This window comes from Ptiloglossa arizonensis, chromosome 11, assembly GCF_051014685.1.
Source record: "Ptiloglossa arizonensis isolate GNS036 chromosome 11, iyPtiAriz1_principal, whole genome shotgun sequence".
Classification (NCBI taxonomy): Eukaryota; Metazoa; Arthropoda; class Insecta; order Hymenoptera; family Colletidae; genus Ptiloglossa; species Ptiloglossa arizonensis.
Window position 1 is genome coordinate 16,342,469 of NC_135058.1, and position 22,365 is coordinate 16,364,833.

General features: G+C 47.6%; 1 protein-coding gene across 1 annotated transcript in view; it reads left to right on the forward strand.

Moving 5' to 3' along the window:
* The window catches only part of LOC143152595 (uncharacterized), a 373,342-nt gene extending 354,371 nt beyond the window's left edge, over positions 1 to 18,971 (forward strand). Inside the window, exon 6 of the mRNA XM_076322893.1 lies at positions 15,117 to 18,971. Within this exon, the coding sequence (XP_076179008.1) occupies positions 15,117 to 18,968 (3,852 nt within the window). The 3' untranslated portion in view covers positions 18,969 to 18,971. The remainder of the gene's footprint in view (positions 1 to 15,116) is intronic.
* The last annotated feature ends 3,394 nt before the right edge of the window (positions 18,972 to 22,365 follow it).

A 22,365-nucleotide genomic window follows, 5' to 3' on the forward strand; every position in this document is an offset into this window, starting at 1 on the left:
TAACGACTGAAACTTTCGCAAATGGAAGAAAATAACAAAGGCTATCAACGGAGTAGAATGTTACAGAATTTTTTACGAATCGCAACTTGCGCTTGTATACTCGGCATCGAAGTCTCCGGTTTTGTATCAAACTGGATCAATTGGAATAGCGCGTGTGTAATTTGTGTAAATCGTTTTACAGTAATCTTGTAACCAATATCGCGTCGATATCAATATCGTATAATTACCACCAAGTATTATTGTAAATTTACGGAAAAATAAGAAACAACGTCTAATCTAGTTCGGTACGAAATAAGCAGTTTCAAGGGAGTACAACTTGGAGTAATTACTTTTACCGCTTAGATTCCGTAATTACTTGTAGTCGTATCTGTTTACTCGCGCTGCTCGTTTTATACCGATTAAATTTCGTTTCTTTAAAATTCAACGGCAATAAATTTTCGCAATTGGACAACTTTATTGCTGGTAGTTACATATGTACGGTTGTAAGAAACAAAACTTACATGGAAAGAGAATAATAATCTTTCTTTTTCTTTTTTTTTATATAAATTTATCGCGGTTAGTTTGGATCGCTCCCGTTATCGATCGAATATTCGTCGTTACGGTATCGATCCGCGTAGCATAATTTTTCGAGCAACGCAATTTCGTTCGCGATTGAAGGTGTCGGGAAAATTTTAGCGAAGAAAGAGGGTATTGTGATGGTGATTAAGGTTCTCTGGGTGTTGTTTGGACGTTCGTTGGTCGAAGTACCGTTACTTCGAAACGTAAATCGAACGAAAGATCCATCAAGAAGAAAGCAATGTTGCCTGTCACAATGCAAGGTTAGACATCGTAATCGCAATCATCGACGAAGCCATTCAAGAGCGAGTAACAGCGAAAAAAGTGGTGCCTACGCAAATAGTTTAGACGTGAAACGAACCAGGTTCAAAATAACAGACTTGAACTCGCGCTATTCAAAACAGTTTCTCATTCGATAGCTAACAGATGACGGTATATCAGCCGTCTCCGTGGAGAATCGAACAATTTCTGCGTAAGGTAATTGTCACTTTTGAATTTAACGTATCTCCAAGAAATTAGTCATTTTAGCGACCCACTGTTTCAAGAGCGCGGATTATTATTTCGATAATTCGCGATGTCTGAAGTGTCTCCGCATTTCGATACTTCGACGACACTGGATTTTAATATTCCGTTGTTCCACGGTTCACGATAGATTCTAACGTTATTATTAGAAGTTTTAAATACCTCGATGCCTCACCGTTTTCGCGTTTCCGTATTTTAAAACTCCGCGACTCCCCTCGGTCTTCTTCGTCGAGAACTTCTCGACGCTCGATAATCGCGATGTCAATATTTCTACTTTCCAGCGCAATTAAAATTAATTTATCGTTCAGCATCGTCGTTTAGTATTACAAATTAGTGAAAAATGGCTTTTTAGGTTGAAACGTGAATTATTCAATTACATTTTAGCGTTGAAATTGATCGTACAAACGGTCCAATTAAGTTCGACTTTGCGCCGACATTGAAATTAATTGCGATCGAAAAATGTTGCACTCGGGGGTTCGTGGAAATAATAATTTTCAAAGGGAAACTTTCGGTCCGATCTATTAAGCAATTGAACTACTTCAAAAGTATACGTATCGAGAAACGGACGATTATTATGTCCTTGTTTTTGCGTAATTGCAACGACAGGCATCGAAATCACCGAGAGCAATTGCGGAGCAGCTCCGACGCAACGTTGCATCGATGTTGCGCATCTTGGAATATTAAAAGTCCGATATAATCGAACATAAATTGCCACTACATTGTAAATAATAAGGTTCCGAGTCGAGCTTCGATCTGAATTCCAGTTCTCTGTCCTTGTCGACTGAAATGCCTACACTCGCGGTAAACAGTGACACGCGATTGTTTTATCTCTGACTTATCGCAACGACAGGCGTTGAAATCACTCGAGAAACCTCGCGATTGAAAATTTTTTAAACCCCATAGCCACGAGGGACCGATGTCGAGTGACCGGTAAATACACCGAAATACAAGACACGAATTGTTACTGCTTCGAATAACGGCCATCGGATCGAGTACTCGATGTCGATTCAATTAAACCCAACGAATCGCGATGTACGAATTATCGTCGATGGAAATAATAACGTTTCGCGGCGCGAAGTTCTTTCGAACCCGAGTGTACTTCTCCGTCCACGTCGTCAGAGACATCGACAACGAGAAAAAGTTCTTTTCTGTTTATCTTCGAATAATCGCTACGACGTGCATCGAAGTCCCCGGGAAAACCCTCTAAACCAATTAACGCGTCAATGTTACGTATTTCGACTGGCAAAGAAATCGAAAGGTCGTCAATTATTACTCGCACGGATAATAATTCGCAAAGAGGAATAAGAGAACGCTGGTAACTCTATTTCCCTCGATAGGCATTCAAGTCTCCCGGAAAATCGTTCGAAATAAATCGGTCGAGAAATTATTGCAGAATTGCCATCGTTGCGAATAATTTAATACCTCCAAAGAGAGACAAGAGACAATTTCTCTTACGAAGTAACCGCGCGATCGGTAGTAAAATCGGCGTCGAAATCGGTCCGCGCGCGATACTCGAACGCGCGAAAATTGCGCACGGTCGCGCAACACGTAACGAAGAAGACGGAATATCGAAAACGGAACGAAAAAAAAAAGAAAGAAAAAAGAAGAAAAAAGAAAAAATCACATCCAGACAGAAGGAGAAACGCGTCGGGAGACGGAAAAAGCCCCGAGAGGGAGAGAGAGATACGGTTAGGTGGGGGGATAGACTGCAGGTAGCTGCAATCCAATTTAGAGGCGGATATCCACGCGAGATCTTCACGATTTCTACACACGAATAAGACGCGGCGAGCATCGGCCGTGAAATCGTATGCGGTGTCCAGTCACGGATGGCATTGCCGTCGCGATCGCTGTCTCTCCTTTCGAAGGGAAAAGCCACGGCTCGGCTGGTTGGCGATCGCGCCGACAGATGGCGCCAGCCACTGGAACCGAGGGTACACCGCCGTTCACTCGCCCGTTCGGCTAGGTTACGCTAGCCGAGCTCTTAGCGCTTAGCGCGAGCCCCGGCGCGTGCACGCGCGAACGCGCGAACGCGCGAACGACCGACCACCTCGAAAGGAGACCGCTCGCTCGCTCGCGTCGCCCGACAGTTTCGATCGAAAGCGATTTTGTAATTCGCGCGCGACGCGCTCACGCAACGCCACTCTCGGCTTTCTTCCGATCGGCGCAACCCACTACTATTTACACTCCTATGCGAATATTCAATATTATTCCGATTATACTTTTCCTTAACAATTTCGAGACTTTGTTCGCTAGACGAATACTAAGTTGTTGGATAAGTTTTGTCGTTCGATCAAACTTATTGAACAGAACTACATTGAACAGTACTATTCAATAATAATCTATTAGTACCACGTAGCCCAGAACGCCAAGTGGATCGATCGAACGATCTCTCTTCGAAGTGTTCACCCTTTTTTAAGAATTTCGGAATTTTAGAAGTACGTGCTCGATATATCGCACAACACAGAACTCTTCCGAATGGGTGGAATAAGTATTCTGTGTTTTGTTCTTTTTTATGTTCAACTTATTCTTCTCTAATTTTACCATTAATTAAGTGGATCGATCGTTCGTGAATTTCCATCGAAAACAAAAAATTGCATTCCTTCGCTATTGTGTCTCGTAGTCGGAGAAAAAAAAAAAGAAAAGCCCACTCTGGTCCTACGGTGCGAATGCTCGGTTCGCAATTTCTTTAATTTATGTTAAGTTTACAAAAGCATTTAGCCCGTGTGCCTCGCTTTCGCATCGTAATTGCGTCTAAACCGCGTTCTTTTCCCATCTTCTTCGTTTAATTGCTCCGGGTAGTATCGTATCTCATTCGGCGCTATAAAGACTTTACCATTATTACCGGTTTCGTTGTAAAATTATTAATTCGATTATTACTGTGGGAGAACGTTTCGATTAGTGGATCAGCGGCCGGTCGACGCGGCTTGTTCAAACATCGTCGAGGGGAATTCGTGTTTCATATGGAAAATTAGTTCCCCGGGAGCATGGGAATACATTGCGCTACAGTTGGAGGCGTCAGCGACGCGCGTTCCATTGCGCAACGCATAATCGCGCGGGTGCAGGGACCAACCGCGATCCTGCGCGTTTCGTTTCCCTCCGTTTCGACGCCTACGTTCGCGTTCAATCGTGCTATCGAGATTATTATTCTTGGCCGTTGTTGCTACTAGCACGGCCGCCCTAACTTTCGCGCAACACTTCGAGATCCTCGTTCAGGATCGAGATCGCGATCGCCCGAAAATTTTCTCAACCCTTTCGAACGTTCTGGAAAAAGAAACGCGGTGAAACAAATCGAGGATAAATTAATCGTTGAAACGAGTATCTAGACGAAAGTGCGTTCGAAATAAATATTGCAGCGCAGCGTATACAATCCGAGCATAAGCTTGCTTATTTAATATAAACGTTTCGACTCGTAATTCGAATCCTTTACCGAAGATAAAAATCGACCGTCGATAGCCAGAGATACACGAGTAAATGAATCGCGCACAAAAGTTGCATTTTCGAAGTCTTAAGATTGTACACCGAATCGAAATATCGATCTAAATTTTTCGTACAATCGGTTTGCAAACATTTATTCATCCGAGCATCTAACGATACCATCCAAGTCTCGTAATTGTGCTCCAAAAGTCACTCGATGTTCGACCAAACGTTACGGATCGAAACGTTATCGTTAAACGAACCTACCGTACACGGAGGAACGATTCGGTGCGGTCAGGGCGGTTCCGCGTTGTTCTCGAATCCGCGATAATGGTAATTGTTGTACGATTTCATTAGCCGTGTCTGATTTTTCCGTGAGAAGACCAAGAGGGGAGAGGCACGGCTGAACCACTTGAAACGGGTTAAACGCGATTCACATCGTTCCGATTCTCACCGGTCCGTATGATTTATTTTTTGTTTAAATTAGCAACCATCCTAGTCAGCCGGTTTCCTTTCTTTTGTTTACGCGCCGGATTGCCGGGGCACGATCGACGCCCACGGTAGGGAAAGGAAGCGAGCGGTGGAGCCTGTGTCGTTAATTTGCAAGGAGGGAAAAAAAAGAAACGAAAGAAACCGGGAGGAGGGAGGGGAGGGGAGGGGAGGAGGAGGAGAGGAACGTTGGCTCGCGCCGATCCATATTTTACGTCGGAATGATGATTGATTTATTGCCGGGATGATCGCGAAATGGAACTTTATGAAAATTTAATTGGAAAAGTTAAAGAGAAACGGTACTTTGAAAGTCGCGCGTATCCGGAGAAAACCGCGCGCATTCTCCGGTGTTATGCAAATTCTAAGTACGGCGAAACCTACGACGACGCGGCCAATCGAACCGAGCAACAATTACATTAATTCTCGAGGAAATTTCCATTAATTTCCATCGACCTCCGTGCGATTAATTTCACCGCGAAAGATACGCGAAGCTTTCCAAGTTTAATTCGATGCTTGTTCGACCGGATAATTATTATTCGTTAACACGAACGGGACACAGAGCTCGCGATACGACAAAGAACCGTAAACGAAGCACATTTAGACGAATGAAACGATATTTGAAAAAAATTTTCTCGTCAAATGTACTGCGCGAGAATTAAAAGAATGGTCTTCGAGACTGTATAATGATCTTTAATTTTGTATCCGTTCGCTTAAACGGCAATCAATAGCTCTCTGATATCGCGTTATTCCAATTGAACGAGGAATCGTTGATCGATCTGACTTTCGATTAAATATACCATACTCGTAGCGCTTGTAATACACGCAATTACTTTATTACCGATCCTCTTTGAAAACCAAGTATCGATTATCAGTAGTTTGACTTTGGTGTTTCGTCGCGTTGATTATTTACGAAAAAGATTCTACTCCGTTGTAAAGATTCGCCAAAGTATTTTCAATTACGCGAGTACTACAGATACGACGCTAGTAACTATCCCGTAATTTCTTCTTGCATCTGATCCTCCGTGCAACGATGTAAATAAATTCCAACGTATTGTTAAAATGCTAATCGATTTTCGGTACTCGAGACTCTTGGCTCTTTTTCCTCGCCTTCCTTGCTCCGAAAGAATGACCAGGAAGAGGAGTTTCAACGCACGATGGCCACAGTATAAAACACACAAGAACTAACCGCACCTGAGGCGATTTAAGAGACAGCAAATGGCGCATGAACGGTCCCGCTGACAGCGGTGTTGTCAGCTTGACGATCATTTCGAACCGTAGTCAGTTTTTCGTGTTTGCGTTCCAATTACAATTTATCGTTAAATCGACCCTCCAAAGCCTGCCTTTATCGAAATTTTAGGTTAGATTTGCCGATAGACATCTAGCGGCGAATATACCAAATGTTTTTCAAACGCAACGTACAAAAATTTGTACGAAAACGTTGCAAATCGAACCTAGAGAAAGATTGCGAGTAAATATAATCGAAAAGAGGTCTTTGCTCCGTTTTACGATTTACTTTCGGGATCGAGATCCGTCTTAAACGAACGCATCGAATATCATTTAATCGTCCTTAATATGTGTTGGAATAATCTCTTTGGTCGCGAGCGTTCGTTCTTCGAACTAATGAAATCCAAACGGAGGAGGAACGGTATACGAGTTCATCGGCCAACTTAAAGGACATTAGATCGTCGAAAAGGCCCGAAGACCGCAGGGAAGAGGCAAGAAAATGATCGCCCCGAGGAAGCAGTCCGCGCGCAAAAAGAGACATTCTGGCGTGCAGAAAGATACTACCGATTACACGGCATCAACAATTTAATGAACGCTCTCGCGTACGCGTGAGTTCGCTAATTCGACCGTTACCGGTAGCACTCGGATTCGTGTGAGCTCACGGGTTCGATCATTACCAATTGCCTTCGAGCGAATTCGCGTGTTCGGTTTCGCATTCGTTAAATTTCGAACCGTTCGTTTCTACTTTTTCTTCTTCGCGATGTTGCTCTCGAGGTCCTTGCAAGGACGTTTCTGCGCGCGAGTGTTTATTCGAGTACGATGTTACGCTCGGACCGACACCGGTATTGACAAATGTATTTATTTCGAAAACCGATAAGCAACGGACTATACGAAACTTCATCTTCGAATCGTCCCACCTAAATTCACCTATCGTTTCTTTTAAGTAGAATCACACAACCTCGAATTTGTTCTCGAACCGTGCGTTCGTGTTCCAGCGATCGTATTGGCGCAGATCGTCCACGATTTAACATAATTACGTAACCTCGAATTTGTTCTCGAACCGTGCATCGGTGTTCCAGCGATCGTATTGACGCAGATCGTCCACGATTTAATATAATTACGTAACCTCGAATTTGTTCTCGAACCGGATCGTATCGATGCGTTGGACCGATCGTATGCGTGGCAATCGTCAGCAATTTAATATAATTTCGTAAGCTCGAAGTTGGTAAAATATTTGAGGAACCGGAGCCGGCGTATTCCAGCGATCAGACGAAGAGGATGGCTGGTCTAGTAGCTCGAACGATCTCGAATCTACGGTATCGCTCGCGTGCGGAATGAAATTCGAGTCCCACGGTGCACACGGTAGTCCCGCGTTCTCAGACACGACCGTTTAGGTCCTGGCGTTCCTTTCGCGTAACGACGAACAGTTTAGTCGTTTCGCGGAACACCTTTTCGCTCCGCGGGCCACCGGTGATCACGCACACGCGCGAACGATGACTCGCTCGAGCTCGAGCGATTCCTAGCTAGGAACGCGGTGCCCGGAGAGGAAAATCCGCGTGGGAAAACAACGAGGAAAGATCGCGAACCGTAGAGGAAAACGCGCGAGTTTCTTCCTTACGGTTTCGGATTCGACTCACCGGAAACCGGCTGGAAAAAGTGTCTTTTTTTCGGATCGCGATCGTTTAAAGGTGAAAGTGGAGAGTTCGAGGGAACGGAACGTTTTTGTCGATGGAGTCCCGGGTTTTCCCAGAGACAAGTGTCGTTCCTGGATATTACGTCGGTGCCAATTTAGTCCTTAATTGTAACTTTCCCCTCGGTTCTTCGCAAACAATCTACAACGAACGTTTCGGGCTAAGCTTCGACCGAATTTAACAATCTTGCGCGTCAAAAATTCACAACGTTCGAACAACCGTTCGAATCGTGACGAACCACTCGGCTCGTTTCCACCTGCACCTGAAGTAACAAATTCTTTTGATATTTTTAAAACCGTGGCTTCCGATACGTAAACAGTAACGAGACGGTCTCTTTTTATCAATGGAAAGAATTTTTTTTAAGCTTGAATTACATATATGTACGATTACTTGGACTCGATTGCGAAATTGTTGTAACGGAACGGATGTTTTTTCTCGTTCGCGCGAATTTGAGACGCGATCGATTGCGTGCAAATCGATCGAACCGATATCGCTACGTTACATTCTTTATTTCGTTGCGATAGGTCGTCCCGTTAATTGTCGTTAAATAAAAAAGATATCTAATCGGGGGGAAGGGAACGAAGACATAGAAGAGAAGAAAAGATACCGAGGAATGCGATACAACAGTTTCTTTGAGGCCAATTTGTAGCGTGACGGAGATAAAAACTATTAAATCGCAGCCTCCGGGAGTGTCACGCCAGCGTCTCGCGTCGTCATTGCCATAATTTTCAGCGGATACAGCTCGATTCACAATATCCGTCGAAGTGTTCTTCCACGGAACAAAAATCTGCGTTGACAATTTCTCGTTTCGTAGGATCGATCTCTTTAATTGCATTTAAAATACGCGGAGAGACCTTAAACTTTCGACGAACGCCACTAGATGGCGATGCATCCAAGCAGTTTCCCACAGACATTAATCACCAGGCAATTCTACATATAGAAATCGATCACTTTACCCACTGACGTCCAAGTTGAACGAGCGTTGCGTTGTACTCGAAATAATTTTTAGGGAAACTGAACGTTTCCACAATTTCTAAAGTTAATCTTACCCACTTTTTTTTTTTTTTTTTTTTATTTATCAATTGGTCATTTAAGTTTTTCTTATTTTAAACATTGACTTTTTCTCTTTGCGAGCGAATAAAATCGAGTTAACTTTAACGCGAACGTTAACTGGTTAAAATTCTGAACGTTGCGCATAAACCGAAGAGAGCTCAATTTTACATTGTTCGGTTTTGTAAAATAATTTGTAATCTTATTTTTCCAGATTAACGATAAAGTAAAAAGTATTTTTTAACAATTTATCGCGTTTTGCGGAATGATTCGACCGAATAACCAACTTTTTTTAATTAAATTGCAAAATGTATTCGCTCTCGAGTAACTTTTTCGAGTAGAGTACGAGTCCAGCTGAACCCACAGGACCTCCGTTAACTGTAATTCCCTTGTTCGGTAATTCATTATCGCTCGGCCGCGTCGCAATTAGAACGTCGGCTTTAGTCCGTTGAATAATAGCGTCCGTACGACGATCGACGAATCCGTAACGCGTCACGGCGCTAGGTTTCGTCGAACGGTATTATATTTAGCGAACGTAACTGCAAATCGCGAAAAGAGACGACGCCGGTCCGCGTTTTTGAACGAATCAAAGTCCGGCGCTGCGTTTGGAGAATCCTCGGCGTCTGGTTTCTTTTACGAGAATCGATTGTTGATCTCGGATTCCTCCCAATTATTTAAATTCGAAGCCCGCCTAAAAATTGTACCGGCCAAAATATTACGTTCGAATTTTATTTTTAATCGATTCCGACGAAGAGGCCACAAAATCGGCCTTCGTTCCGCGAGACGAGACAACAAAGTAGGGGCACGTGTTGTGCCAGTGTCGCTGAAATTAGAGAGTTTCTTTGGCGTTTTTTCTCTCCTGTTCTCACAATTTATTAACAATGTTTCAAGGCGACACTTTACGGGACCGTGTTAAAACTGTTGCTTAAAATTCAACTTTCTGCCGGGTCAGTGTCCTCGCGTCCTGAACGTGTCCCGTAATCCAGCGTTTAAGGCTCGACGCGAAATTACAGAGTACCTTTCTTCGTGAACTGTAGCATCGTTCGGGTGGGTCAACAAATTAATTACCCGTAATTTCACGGGAAGGTAATTCGATGCCTCGATCGGTGCTTATCGTATAATTGTTGCGTCCCATTAACTCGTACGATTTGGTATTTTCTTTATTTTTAACGAGGAGCGTTACGATAACCATCGGTGGAAACAACGAGTTTCGAAATTTCCAAACAAAAGGTTGCCTTCCAATTATAAAGAAATGTCTACGATCGAGCCAAGAAAGTGAGACGATGCGCGACGTATCTTACAAAATGGATAGATTTACTGTTTACAAATCTGACACACGAATCTGTTGAACGAAATAAACAAGTGTATCTGTGACTTTGTTGAACAAAGTAGATAGGTACATCAATTAGCCTGGGACCAGATATTGTTGTGTAAATTTGCACCTACTTTACACGTTACCGGATAACAATAAGGTATGGTGACTAATGTTAAGATCCGATCACTATTATTTCTCAATACCACGTAATACTACGAGAGCTAAGATTTTCCAGAATCGTAGCAGATGCATCGTTTCTTTCGAAGGAACTTAACAACGTGATAATATAATTTCGCAATACACGTATAGTATATTATTAATTCCAATGTTTCGTCTCTGAAAAGTAGCTGCGATTAAGGCCGTAAAGTCGAATAAAACTTTTCGCGATGTTGCTCATCCTTGCCGGTAAAGAGGCCACGTGTACATTAATTCGAATATTCGCGTTACGAGCAAAAATGCTAATTATATCGCACAGATATAAATACAATCGCGAATAAACAGAAAGTGCTATGAATTTATTTGTCGATCGTTTGGATTTCCATACGTTATTTATATATTTCGTAAATTGTTTGAATTCGAATAATTTAATTCGACGGGCGCCATTGTTCGTATTTTACTTTGTTTTCGTACGTTGAAAGTTTACCGAGCAGTTTACGTTTTCACGGCCACTGTCACGCACGCGTGATTTCACTCTTTCGGCCGTCGAGATGCGTGCACTTATCGAGGTAATCGGACAAGTAGCTGTACACAATGCGGGATGTAAAAGTCTGGAAAGTCTCCGCGTACTTTAATCAAATTGTTCGAACGTTCAACGCCACACCCTCCCACGATCGTCGGTTATTTATCAACGATTTTTGTTTCAAAGTTTCAAAATTCAAATTTCAAATGTAATTTTTTTCTACGCTCTCTCGTTTTACCAACGCAACGCAACGCAGCGATCGAGGCTCGTGCGCAAGTATCGGGGTTGCGTCCATCAAGGTTAGCCCGTGGCCGAAAAATAAACAAATAAATCTCGTTCGGCCGACAATATCCCGGAAATCGGGTCGAGATCCTCGATTTCGCGGAACGTCGCAATAGGATGTAGATCGGCGGTTGCGACGCGAGCGAGTAAGCGAGTAAGCGAGTCAACGAGCTTCCGTCCGCGCGACAAAGAGAAAATGGCGGTTGTCTCGTGTTACAGAGTCGCGGTTTTCGGTGGTGCGGTCGGCAAGCTCGGCGCGAAAAATAACGCAACGCTTTCGGCGCTCGTGCGAATTTGGAGTGGCGTCGGTCGTGAGTTCACGCCGGCCGTATGTCGTTGGGCGGCCGCGTGTGCGTGCTTGAAGAAATATACACGGGACGCGGGCAGAAAAGCGTCGCGGCGCTGGGCGTCCTGCGTTACGTCGAGCCCGTCGGTATGCGTAAATATACAAGCCCGCGAGAGAGACAAGCTTACGGCCCGGTCTATATACGATGGCCACCCCGATTTTAGAAGAACCCGTGACTCCGACAGTCGATACGTGACGTTCGAGCGAAAACCCTCGAAGAACTGGACCGCGACCGGAATATCGAACAGCCTTTTCTAGGTTAATGTCGATGAAAATCGGAAACGTAACTCCACTATCGTTCAAAAATTCGTCACGATGCGTACAACTATCGAGTAACGCACGAGTACCTTTGTTTTCGACTTGACGACCAAGTTGACTTATTTCGACAAAAAAAAAAAAAGAAAAAAAACGCGATATTCGTTCAGAGGTGAACAATCAAAGAGGCAACGAGCTGCAGATTTTATTTCTAACTTTTCGATCAATTGTTTTTCACTCGTTGTCTTTTTACTTTATTTTCTATCGAAATAAGTTACCGAAGATCGCTCGGATCGTTCTATAGAAATAGATTACCGAACAGGACTTTGACACCGATTCCAAAATATCGTAAGAAAGAAAGACAGAGTTGTTCGAGCCGGCTCGTTCTCCAAAGTATTATTTTTCAAACACAAACACGGACCACCGTTATTTGGAAATTGAGTTAAGAAACTAAACTCCTAAATTCAGTGGCACCGATCCGACCACCGGAATCAGTGATTTAGCCAATGTACTTGACGTAAAAATAGAACTTTTTGGAGAGTCATTGCCATCGTTTCTATCAGAGCCACCTGGAGTCGTTGCCAGCTACTGGACATCTGCGCGTACTTATTTTATTTTAAACATCTCGAATGTGCATATTAACGGGTATAATAATATTATTATAATTATCGGACCTTATCGCGCAATTTATAAGAACGTTTGCATATCGAAACGGAAATTGATCGCGGAAAGGGGCGGTTCGGCCGAAGGCTCTTAAACCTAACCTCGAACTTGTTCCACGGAACGAAATTTAATACGAAAAAAAAAAGGAAGATAGATAAAAGGACTCGGAAAGGTACAAATAAACGAAGAAATATTTTAAGAAACTTTTATCGGTTCCGTTAAAATTTTCATCTTTCTCGACAAATTTATTTTCGTTGTTCGCGTTTATTTCTTTTTAACTATCCAAAGTGCTTATTCGCGAAACATTACAGACGATAAAACATCGCGAACAATGCAGCCCTCTCTATTACGCGTATTACTTTATCCCAAGTTCGTTGTTGTTCGATATTACTCAAATTTTATTCGAACGATAAATGTAATTCGCACCAAGAGCTACTCATCTTTTATTCGTCGCTCGAAATTTATTATCGAGATAAATATTTTCCCCGTCTTTGCCGAAAACCTGTCGAATTTCTCGTCGGAAGCTGTCGAACGAGAATTCGTAGAATTCGGAGCGAACGAAATCTCGCGTACGAGAATTTCTAATCGAGACCGATGATAATTGTCGTTCCTGAAAATCGGGAGACGATTAAAAAAATGTTACGAAATTTCCACTGGCTAATTGTATTACCGGTAATTAGAAAGTCCGCTCGGTGGGAACAAATCGATGTTACCCGGTCGATCCTCGATCGAGCCGCAAGAACCGAAAATATTATCACGCCCTGTTAATCGGTCGCTAAGAAGTGCTCTTGACTTTCGATGCGGCGCCGCAAAGAACAGGTGTATCGAAATCAAGAACGCGAAAGAGAAACCCGAGAGAACCACGGGACGGCCTTAACTGAATTCAGGTACCGTCACACTTTTACGAACCAGTTCTACGAAAACATTGAACCCCGCCATTGCGAACCAAAGAACCGAAATAGATCGACGTACAACGGTTGCACGAATTGTCCATTTATTTTCTAAATCGTGTGTACGCGACTTTCTTCGGTAGTACCGCGCGTTACCGAAGAAACCTTATCGATTTATCGTGAAAAAATGGACACTTTTACGATCGCCGAGGGATTAAGAGCACAAGCGAGAAGATCGATATTTCTTATCGATCGTGAAAGAAAATTCACCAAAGAATCTGAACACGTTTTAGAATCGAACACCTTCAGAAAACTTTGCTACACTGTCTCTTGCATTCGCCACCGGATGCTTTTTCCAACACATTGGGTTAAAGATAGACCAACCTCTTTGGAAATATCCGATGATACTAGTTTCTGGTCCTCTGATCGCGATATCGATCACTCGTACACCTTCGTGCACTCTCCAAATCTAGAACGATAATAATTTTGTATCTTTCTTTCATCAAGTTGCACAGAACGTGTACGTCCATTGTACCCAACAAGTGACAGACTCGATCCTCGTTCCAATTGGACGATATTTCTTCCTAAATCGTCCTCAGCTTTGTCTCGCGCTCCGGTGACACGTACCGTCGACAACTGCGTTAGCTCGTCCCCTAATTTTACTTTCGGTCGGATCATAATCGCGAGTAACGAAAGGAACCAAATAGGCTCGATACACAGCAACGTCGAGCCGGTAACCCGAGCTGGTGGCGCTCTCCTCGACGCGACAACTGAAGCAGAACTAATTGCACGCGCTGCTAAAGGGAATAAATTAGTTTCATTATTCATTGATCCGCTCTTATTAATCGTCTCGTACATTGTACGCAAAGTTGCGCAAACGGCCTTCCACGATCGTCGAATAACGGAAGTGTTTTTATCGGGACGCGGAATTATCACGATCGTGCTTACCACGATCGCGGTTTTTCAGGCCGATTAGGGACAAAAAGAAGGAACGCAAGGAGAAGACGCTAAATTATTTATCTCGGCGCAACAGTGTAACCGTAATTACGATGCAACGAACGAAAACTAATTTTAGAAAAACGAAGAACCGTTTCGCTATGTATCGACGTACGGTGATCGTCGCTCGACAGTTGTACCGTCTGTGAACGCGGAATCATAGTTACGCGACCAACGCACAGAAAGTTTACAAAACACCGCAAACCGATAATTTACGTAACGCTTCGCTAACGGCCGACCATGACACATTACGTTGTTTTTTTTTCTTCCTTTTCGCGGTAAATGCTTTTTCTCGCACCTATAATCACGCCCTCGAGTTTACAACGGGGAGATCAACATGCTTTGACCTTTCGTTCTATTTACTCAAAGGAAAGGAATCTTATTATACGAAATTGCACGGAAGAATTTTTTCCAACGACGATATTGAATATTAAATCGTATCGATTGTGTCGTGCACGTTGCGCACATTCAACGCAAAAGTTGATACGTATTCAACGCGCGACCGTTTTATGTATTATTTCGAACGAACGAAACTGTCGCTTTGCGTAGAAAAAATTTCAACGTTTCACCCATCGTAAAAATAACGTAACCGTTTGACGTTTCGTAATAGTTGTCTTTTATAATTGTAAAACACGAAACGAAGGAGCGTTCCTTCGAGTCCTTGAACGAGTTCACTCTGTTCGTTCGAATGTTAGATCAGCGGACTCGAAGACCGTACTAACGCGATCCCATGGTGTGTCCTCAGGACTCGCAGAACGGCCCGGTGCTGGACCGATGGAGCATCTGCTCGCCTGAAGAGGAGCCGCTGGTGTTGCAGCAGTTCCTCAGGTTCGCCGAGACGCGTCCGTTCGTGCAGCAGTTGCTGCTGGCCGCCGGAACGCCGGGGACGGATGCTATGTCACCGAGCAGACGACCTTCGCCGCCGACGATGCCACTAGCACACCTACCGCCTTCGTTGCACCTCCTCCACTGCGGTCTCCCGCCTCCTGGTTCGAGGTTGCCGCCCCCTCTGCCCCCGCCGCCGCCGCCGCCAGCCTCCGTATCCCATCCGTCTATGTCGCCGACCGCCCAGAAGCACTACTCGACCTCATCGGGCGGGAACACCGTCGGATTGACGAGTAGCGCCAACTCGCCACCGAGAACCCTCGACTCCCATCTGACGGTGTCGCCACTGAACAGACTCCAGAGCATGCAGCCGTTCGACTTCCGTAAACTGGGCACCTTGGGTCTACCGGCGTTCCCACCGCTACCACCCCCACCCACCGCGGATCAGCTCCTGCAGAGCAGAAAATCCATGAGGAACCCCCAGAGTCCGCACAGTCCGCCCCACCACTCGAGCACCAACCACCTACAGAGGCATCACATGACACCGGTGGCACCGGTCTCCTCGTCCGCGCTCAACTTCGGACACCCCCTCTCGGTGGCGGTATCCTCCGGTGCTCTACCACCGAATTTCCCCGCTCACTTTCCACCGCCGCCTATGGGCAAGTCCTCCGGATGCGTAACCGGCATCACGATCCCCTCGGACGTGCACAGCGGTGGCGAGAAGAGCAGCGAGTTCGGATCGGAGAAGGACGAGGACGACGACGAGAACTCGGACAGCGCCCTCAACCTGAGCAGACGCGACACCGCATCGAAACACGCCGCCGAGCACAGACACCATCCGGCGTTACCTCTCCAGGCCGCACCTCTGGGCAGGCCACCCGGTATACCCGGAAGGAAACCTCATTCCCCCGGGAAACGACCGGGCAGCCAATGGGGCGGCTCCGCCAACATACCGCCGAATCTTGGGACACCGTTCATCAATCCCACCACCGGTAAGAAGAGGGTGCAGTGCAACGTTTGCTTGAAAACCTTCTGCGACAAGGGTGCCCTAAAGATACACTTCAGCGCGGTGCATCTGCGGGAGATGCACCAGTGCATCGTGAAAGGGTGCAACATGATGTTCAGTTCGAGGAGGTCGCGAAACAGACACAGCGCGAACCCGAACCCCAAGCTTCATTCGCCCCATCTTCGAAGGAAGATATCCCCGCACGACGGTCGTTCGTCGATGGCGCACGCCCTGGTCCTTCCCCCTCAGGTCGGGTTACCGGTCCCGGCCACGGGCTTGAATCATCTACCGTTCACTTCGTTCCCGTTGTTGACCCCGCCGCCCGATCTTCGATCGCCCGCCTCGTTGTGCGCCCTGGACTTCAAGCACCTGGACCTATCGTCCAGCCAGAATCAGGCCAGACCGTACGACGAGTCGCTACAGCAGCGCATGAACGCGACCGCGAGCGCGAACCTATCGACGACCACGGTATTGACCACCGCCACCGTCGCGATGACCACTGCCGCCGAAATACCCAGCACCGCGGTCGCGAACAGAGGATCGTACTCGAGCGGCAGCGCGGTGGACACCGTCTCACCGTCGACTCAAGCTTCGACCGCAGCCCCCGAAGGGGACGAAGACGAGGACGACGACGACGGTGGGATCGTGATCGTCGCGGAGGACGACGCGAGCAATCTACCATCGAGGCTCCCCCTTCGTTCGGGGGAGGACGACGACGAACAACCGGCTGACTTCAGCCTGGCGAAACGACCCAAGTTGTACTTCGGGGAAACCGCGGACGAGGATCTCGTAAGCAACCCGGACAGCAACGAAGACAACGACTCGATGGGCACGGTCGATCAGCACAGCTTCTCGACGAGTCAACACTCGTTGAACTCGACCTCGTTGCACAGCCGGGGTGTACGAAAGAGGAAATCTCAACACCCGACCAGGTGCGCGGTTCTCACCGAGATGCATTCCTCGTCCACCGACGGTGACTCGTCCAACGACGAGGAGAGGGTCCAACGGCGATGTTTGTCCGAGAGCGCGGGCATCTCCTCGATGAGCGATTTCCAGAGCCAGCCGGAGGACATGTCGATGTCCCGGCTGGAGGCCGAGGAACGGAAAGCCTCGCCCCACTCGCCGAAGAATCTCAGCTTTAACGATCAGGAGTCGAGCTCCCGTTCACCGGAGGTGTGTAACAGAGAAGCAACGTTGACTGCGGGGGCGGCGACGGCGTCGGCGGTGGCGGTGGCGGGGACGATCGGCGGAGCTCGACGCGACACCGTCTCCTCCCAGGACAACGGGGAGGATCTACCTCAGGACGAGCCGCGAGATCTGAGCTCGAGAGCGAGCAGCGTCAAGTCGCCGAAAGGACAGATCAGTCCGGAACCAAAGACGTCCCACGACGCGGCGGAACCACGTTCCGTGGAGGCCGCTCTGCCCGGCTCGGCTTCGAAAGAGTCGATCGTCCCGAAAGAGTCGAGCTCCTCGGATCGGGCCGAGAGACTCGGGAACGAATGCGAGGACGCGAGCAAAGAGGACGAGCCGACGAGGCCGAAGAACGTTAACGAGACCGAGGATAAAGCAAAGGAAGAGGAGAACCACGAGTTGGACGAGGAGGAGGAGGAGGAGGATGACGAGGATGGACCGATGGAGGAAATCGAGGAGGATGATGAGGATGAGGAGGTGAACGACGCGCTGCGTAATCAAGAAGGTGAGCATTCCGATGATCCCTCCCGTGCCCCGAGCTCGGTCGCGAGCCGTCCGACGACTGCCGACGACCTCTCCCACACTTCCTCGACCAACACTTTGCGTCAACTCGAGTCCTTGTCGCAGGGTCGCGCGATGCAGTACACCGGGATGCAGCGGGTGGCTTCGAGGTCTGGCCGCGACTCTACCTGCCCCATCAGCCTTACGACGCACCAGGAGACCACGATGATCAACTCCTCGTCTGGCTCTCGTTCATCCTCACCCTCCGCAGCAGCCATGGATACGGACAATAGCCTGATTACCTATGCTCGATACGAGAACGGCGGATTCGTCAGTACCCAGGAGGTGCCCTTGGACCGGGACAATCCCCGTCGTTGCACCGCCTGCGGCAAGGTGTTTCAAAATCATTTCGGTGTCAAGACCCATTATCAGAACGTCCACTTGAAGCTGATGCACCGGTGCAGCGTCGACGGTTGTAACGCCGCGTTCCCATCGAAGAGGTCACGGGACAGACACTCGGCCAATCTGAATCTTCATCGGAAGTTGTTGTCCACGTCGTCGAGTCCACCGTTGTCCTCGAGTCTGCCACCGAGTCTCTCGCCACGGATCGAAGATACCCAAATGAATCCCCTACTGCACAACGAGTTCCTCGCGAGATTGTACGCGGACGCCGGGATCGGCGCACTGGGTGGTTACCCCCTTACACCCGGACTACCCTCGGCGGTCGATCTCGCCGCGAGGATACCACCTCCGCATCCTCTTCTGCTACCACCGCACCTGGGAGCCACCTTCTCGGGCCTCTCGTCGTTCGCCTCCCACCTGGCCGGTCTGAACGGACTCACGCATCAGCATCTGAATCATCTGACCAGGATGTCCCAGGAGCAGGGGAACAGACACGCCTCCGGCTCGGGCTCGCCGTTGTCCTCGCCGGGATCCGAGGATCGAAAGGAGGAGGCCAGGTGCACGGTACCCGGCTGTGATCGGGTTTTCGGTTCCAGAGCCGTCAGAGACGCTCACTCGAGGGACCCACAGGCCCACCGCGACTTACCGGATCTCTCGACCAGTGACTCGTGACCGATCCCTTTCTGCGGCCGCTACTATTACCCCCTACTGTGATGCCAAAATTACGACGATTCGACCGATCGCCAATGATCTCGATCGGAGAGCCTCGGTGGGAGGTCGGGACACTCGACACTCCGGCCGAACACCGGGCCCGTTCTTCGACCCAAACGTGCAATATCGAACGGGACACCTCCGAACCTTGCACCACCTTCGGAGAATTTACCCGCCCGTGTTCCTCTCCTTTCCTGCGATCGTACCAGCCGGTTTCGGGTGCACGGCCAACCACGGTGCGGCTCGGTGGTTCCCAACCATTTTGCAAAGCAACTGCTTCGACGTGCGACCTCAATTTTCGCATTCGACCCCAGAGGCCCAACGATCCCGTCCCTCTGGACCCTACCTCGTAACCTAACTCGAAATACCGTTCATCGCGTAAAATTCCCTCTGTGATAACGAGACGACGAACGAACAAATTGCTCTCTGCGCAAACGAAAACGGTTCTCGAACCGAATGCCGGAAAATTTTAAACGCGCGATTCTCTTCAACGCATCGGGAATACCAAATTGTTCATTTAATCGGAATCGTGAAACGTTAACAATGTTCTCGTCCTGGAAACGACGCGCGCACCGTGACTCGACCGTGTTCGATGTGCGTCACCGGTTTACAAAGCCGCGAAACTGCCACGCTCCCGAGTTAGGTTAGGACTCGCCCCACCTTTCCTCTCCGTACCTTTCGTTTCGTTTTCCGAATTTCAAGCAAATCGACGAAATTAATCGCAACGGGGTGTTGCGTTTAATTGGGAACCACCGATCCCGTACGCGTTCTTTTCCCAGTTCTCGAGTTGATTTTCGTTAAAACGTAAGGTGCTCCAATCTAGTCAATTCGGAAATCTTCAGCCACGGCGCTGGAGTGGAAAAAAATTCATTCGCTTCGTCCGCAGCAACGCGCTCGGCCCCCGAATTCCGACGATGTTCCTCGCTTCGAAGATCGTAACGTTCGACGATCCGTGAACGAGAAGAGAGTACACGAAACGGAAAGAGAAAAGAAAAAAAAACGCGGTGCAAGAGTCGAGAGGAGGAGGGACGCGGTCGAGTCGCGCGACCGAGTCACGCGCGGGGTCACGAGTCGTGAGGCTCGGGTCGCGCGACTCGAGTCACCGAGCGAGTCACCGAGGGAGTCGCGAGCGTGGTGCATCCGTTCGATATCAGTGAGGTTCCCGTTCCCAGTCCGCGCGTCACGAAGCACCGAGTAGAAGAGAACCGGTCGACCGAGGAGCATCGATTCGTTGCTACGTCACTTGTCTCCTCGGGCTGCGTCGATTCCGTTGTCCCTTTCGTCCGTCGATCGACGAGAACGGACGAAATTCTTGGGGTGGATAGGGTGGACGGTGGGGTGAAACGAGGGCCGAGAAGAATCGTACACGATTTCGGCCCTCCGGCCGATTTTATCATCGTTGTGATAACGTAACGTTTAGTAAATATGCCACTATTTAATCAGTAATCAATCGCTACTGCTGTATATATAAACATAGTACCTTTCGATGTATCGCGATTATTAATCAATTAAGCTATCGACGCGACCGACGCGACACGAGAATCTCGTACGGAGATACATACGATAGTTTTGTAAAGGCGGGCCGATCTGGGCCGGGGAGATCGAGGTTGAGGCATCGACGAGTCTTAAACGGCAGCTAGGAGTGCGCGTTGACGCGTTCACTGCTCGGTACGCCATCTTGGCGAGCGCTTATCGCGAACCTGCGCGAAGTCGCTCGACGAGGGACGGTAGCACTCGTAATTTCGAAATTGGCGCGAAAGGTCGCGAATCGGCACGCGAGATTGTAAAACTTTCGATCGTAAGATTTTTCGCGTTTCGCTCGTCGATCACCGACCAAGAGGCGTACCCGTAAACTCACCCCGGTACCAATATCAACGACGCTCGACACACAGCCGGCTCCTGTGGCGATTCTCGGAGATCTCGATCTCGGCAGTGAACGCGTCGAAACGGAGGAAGAACCACGAGGGGTGAAACGAGACCGAGTCGAGCCGTGCGATCGTTGCGGCGAGCGACCACCGGGCACCGATCGACCACCGAATCAAACCGACGGACGTCGTCGTCTCGCGCTAGATAAATGAGAATAGATAGATTTTATTTATTGTTTCCTAGGAATCCTACACGACACACACAGTACCAGCGGCCAGTAGCGGGCACTGCCGCGGAGACTTCTTTCTCGTAGAGTCGAAACGATCGCGGAATCGTGTCTCGAGTAAAAATATCTTCGGTGAACGCGGATCCAGGTTCTCGATGGATCGCGAGCGAAAGCGCGACCAACGCCACGCGGACAATCGAGGAACTACTAGGCGGCGCGCGGGACAATTCGAACCCACGAACCGCCCACGATTCTTTCTTTCGGTTGTACATAACTTGTATACCTTGTTTTTTTTCGTAGTCTGCGCGTCGAGTTTCTTTATGCGCGGCACGGCCAGGACACCGAATCGGACGACGAAAAAATAACCGAGTACGATGAACTTTTTTCTACGCGCCTGAGCCTACGTTTTACACTCTCGCCTCGCCGTATGGCAGCTCGCGACACACGACGAACCCACTACTAATTACACTCCTAAGGACGAAACCAGATTTACAATTGTAATTATGTATAAACCGAATGCTATGATGTATGATATTATAGATCGATTATAAAGAACACTCATCATTATGAAAATAAATACCTATCGAAATCAATCGAGCCTGCTCTGAGTTTTAATCATTCGCGCACCTGGGTCGGAGGAGCTTCGTTGGTTGGCGTTTATCGCGCAGTCCAAAGGCGGTCCACCGTTGGGTATGAGGCGCAAGATCGGAAGGAGATCTGGAGCAACGATTGAGGTAACTCGGAGGACATTCCTCGATGGAAATAAATTACCACAGAGATCAAAGTACGCCTTGCACTTGGTCTTGGTTCTTTTATACCAGACGACAGAGGACTCTCCGATAGTCTTTACTTTTGCAAATTTTCGTCTATCCGAATGCCTCTGCTATAATTGTAGGGTTTCTTAAATATCAAAAGGACCACTAGCCAATCCAGAACACCTTAACTCTTTTAATTTTGTGTTTGCAACGTTTCACAAATGCGAACACTCAAAGCTAGATTATCACGAAAATGTCGTCAATAGCATTAGGTTAGATTAACGATAGATCGATAAACTCTGGAATGATGTAAAAACGTACGCATCGAGTAGATTTGTATCTCCTTTTTGCATAATCGACCTGCTTCACCGGATGATGCTCAATTTGTCGTTTAATTCGTTCAAAAAGAAACCATAGACACTCGGATGTTGCGAGAGTGTTCTAGTTCGCAGCCGGAAGTCTCAACGGAAGCTTTGAGAATTCGTTCCGAGAAGATCCTTGACAGAAGGGT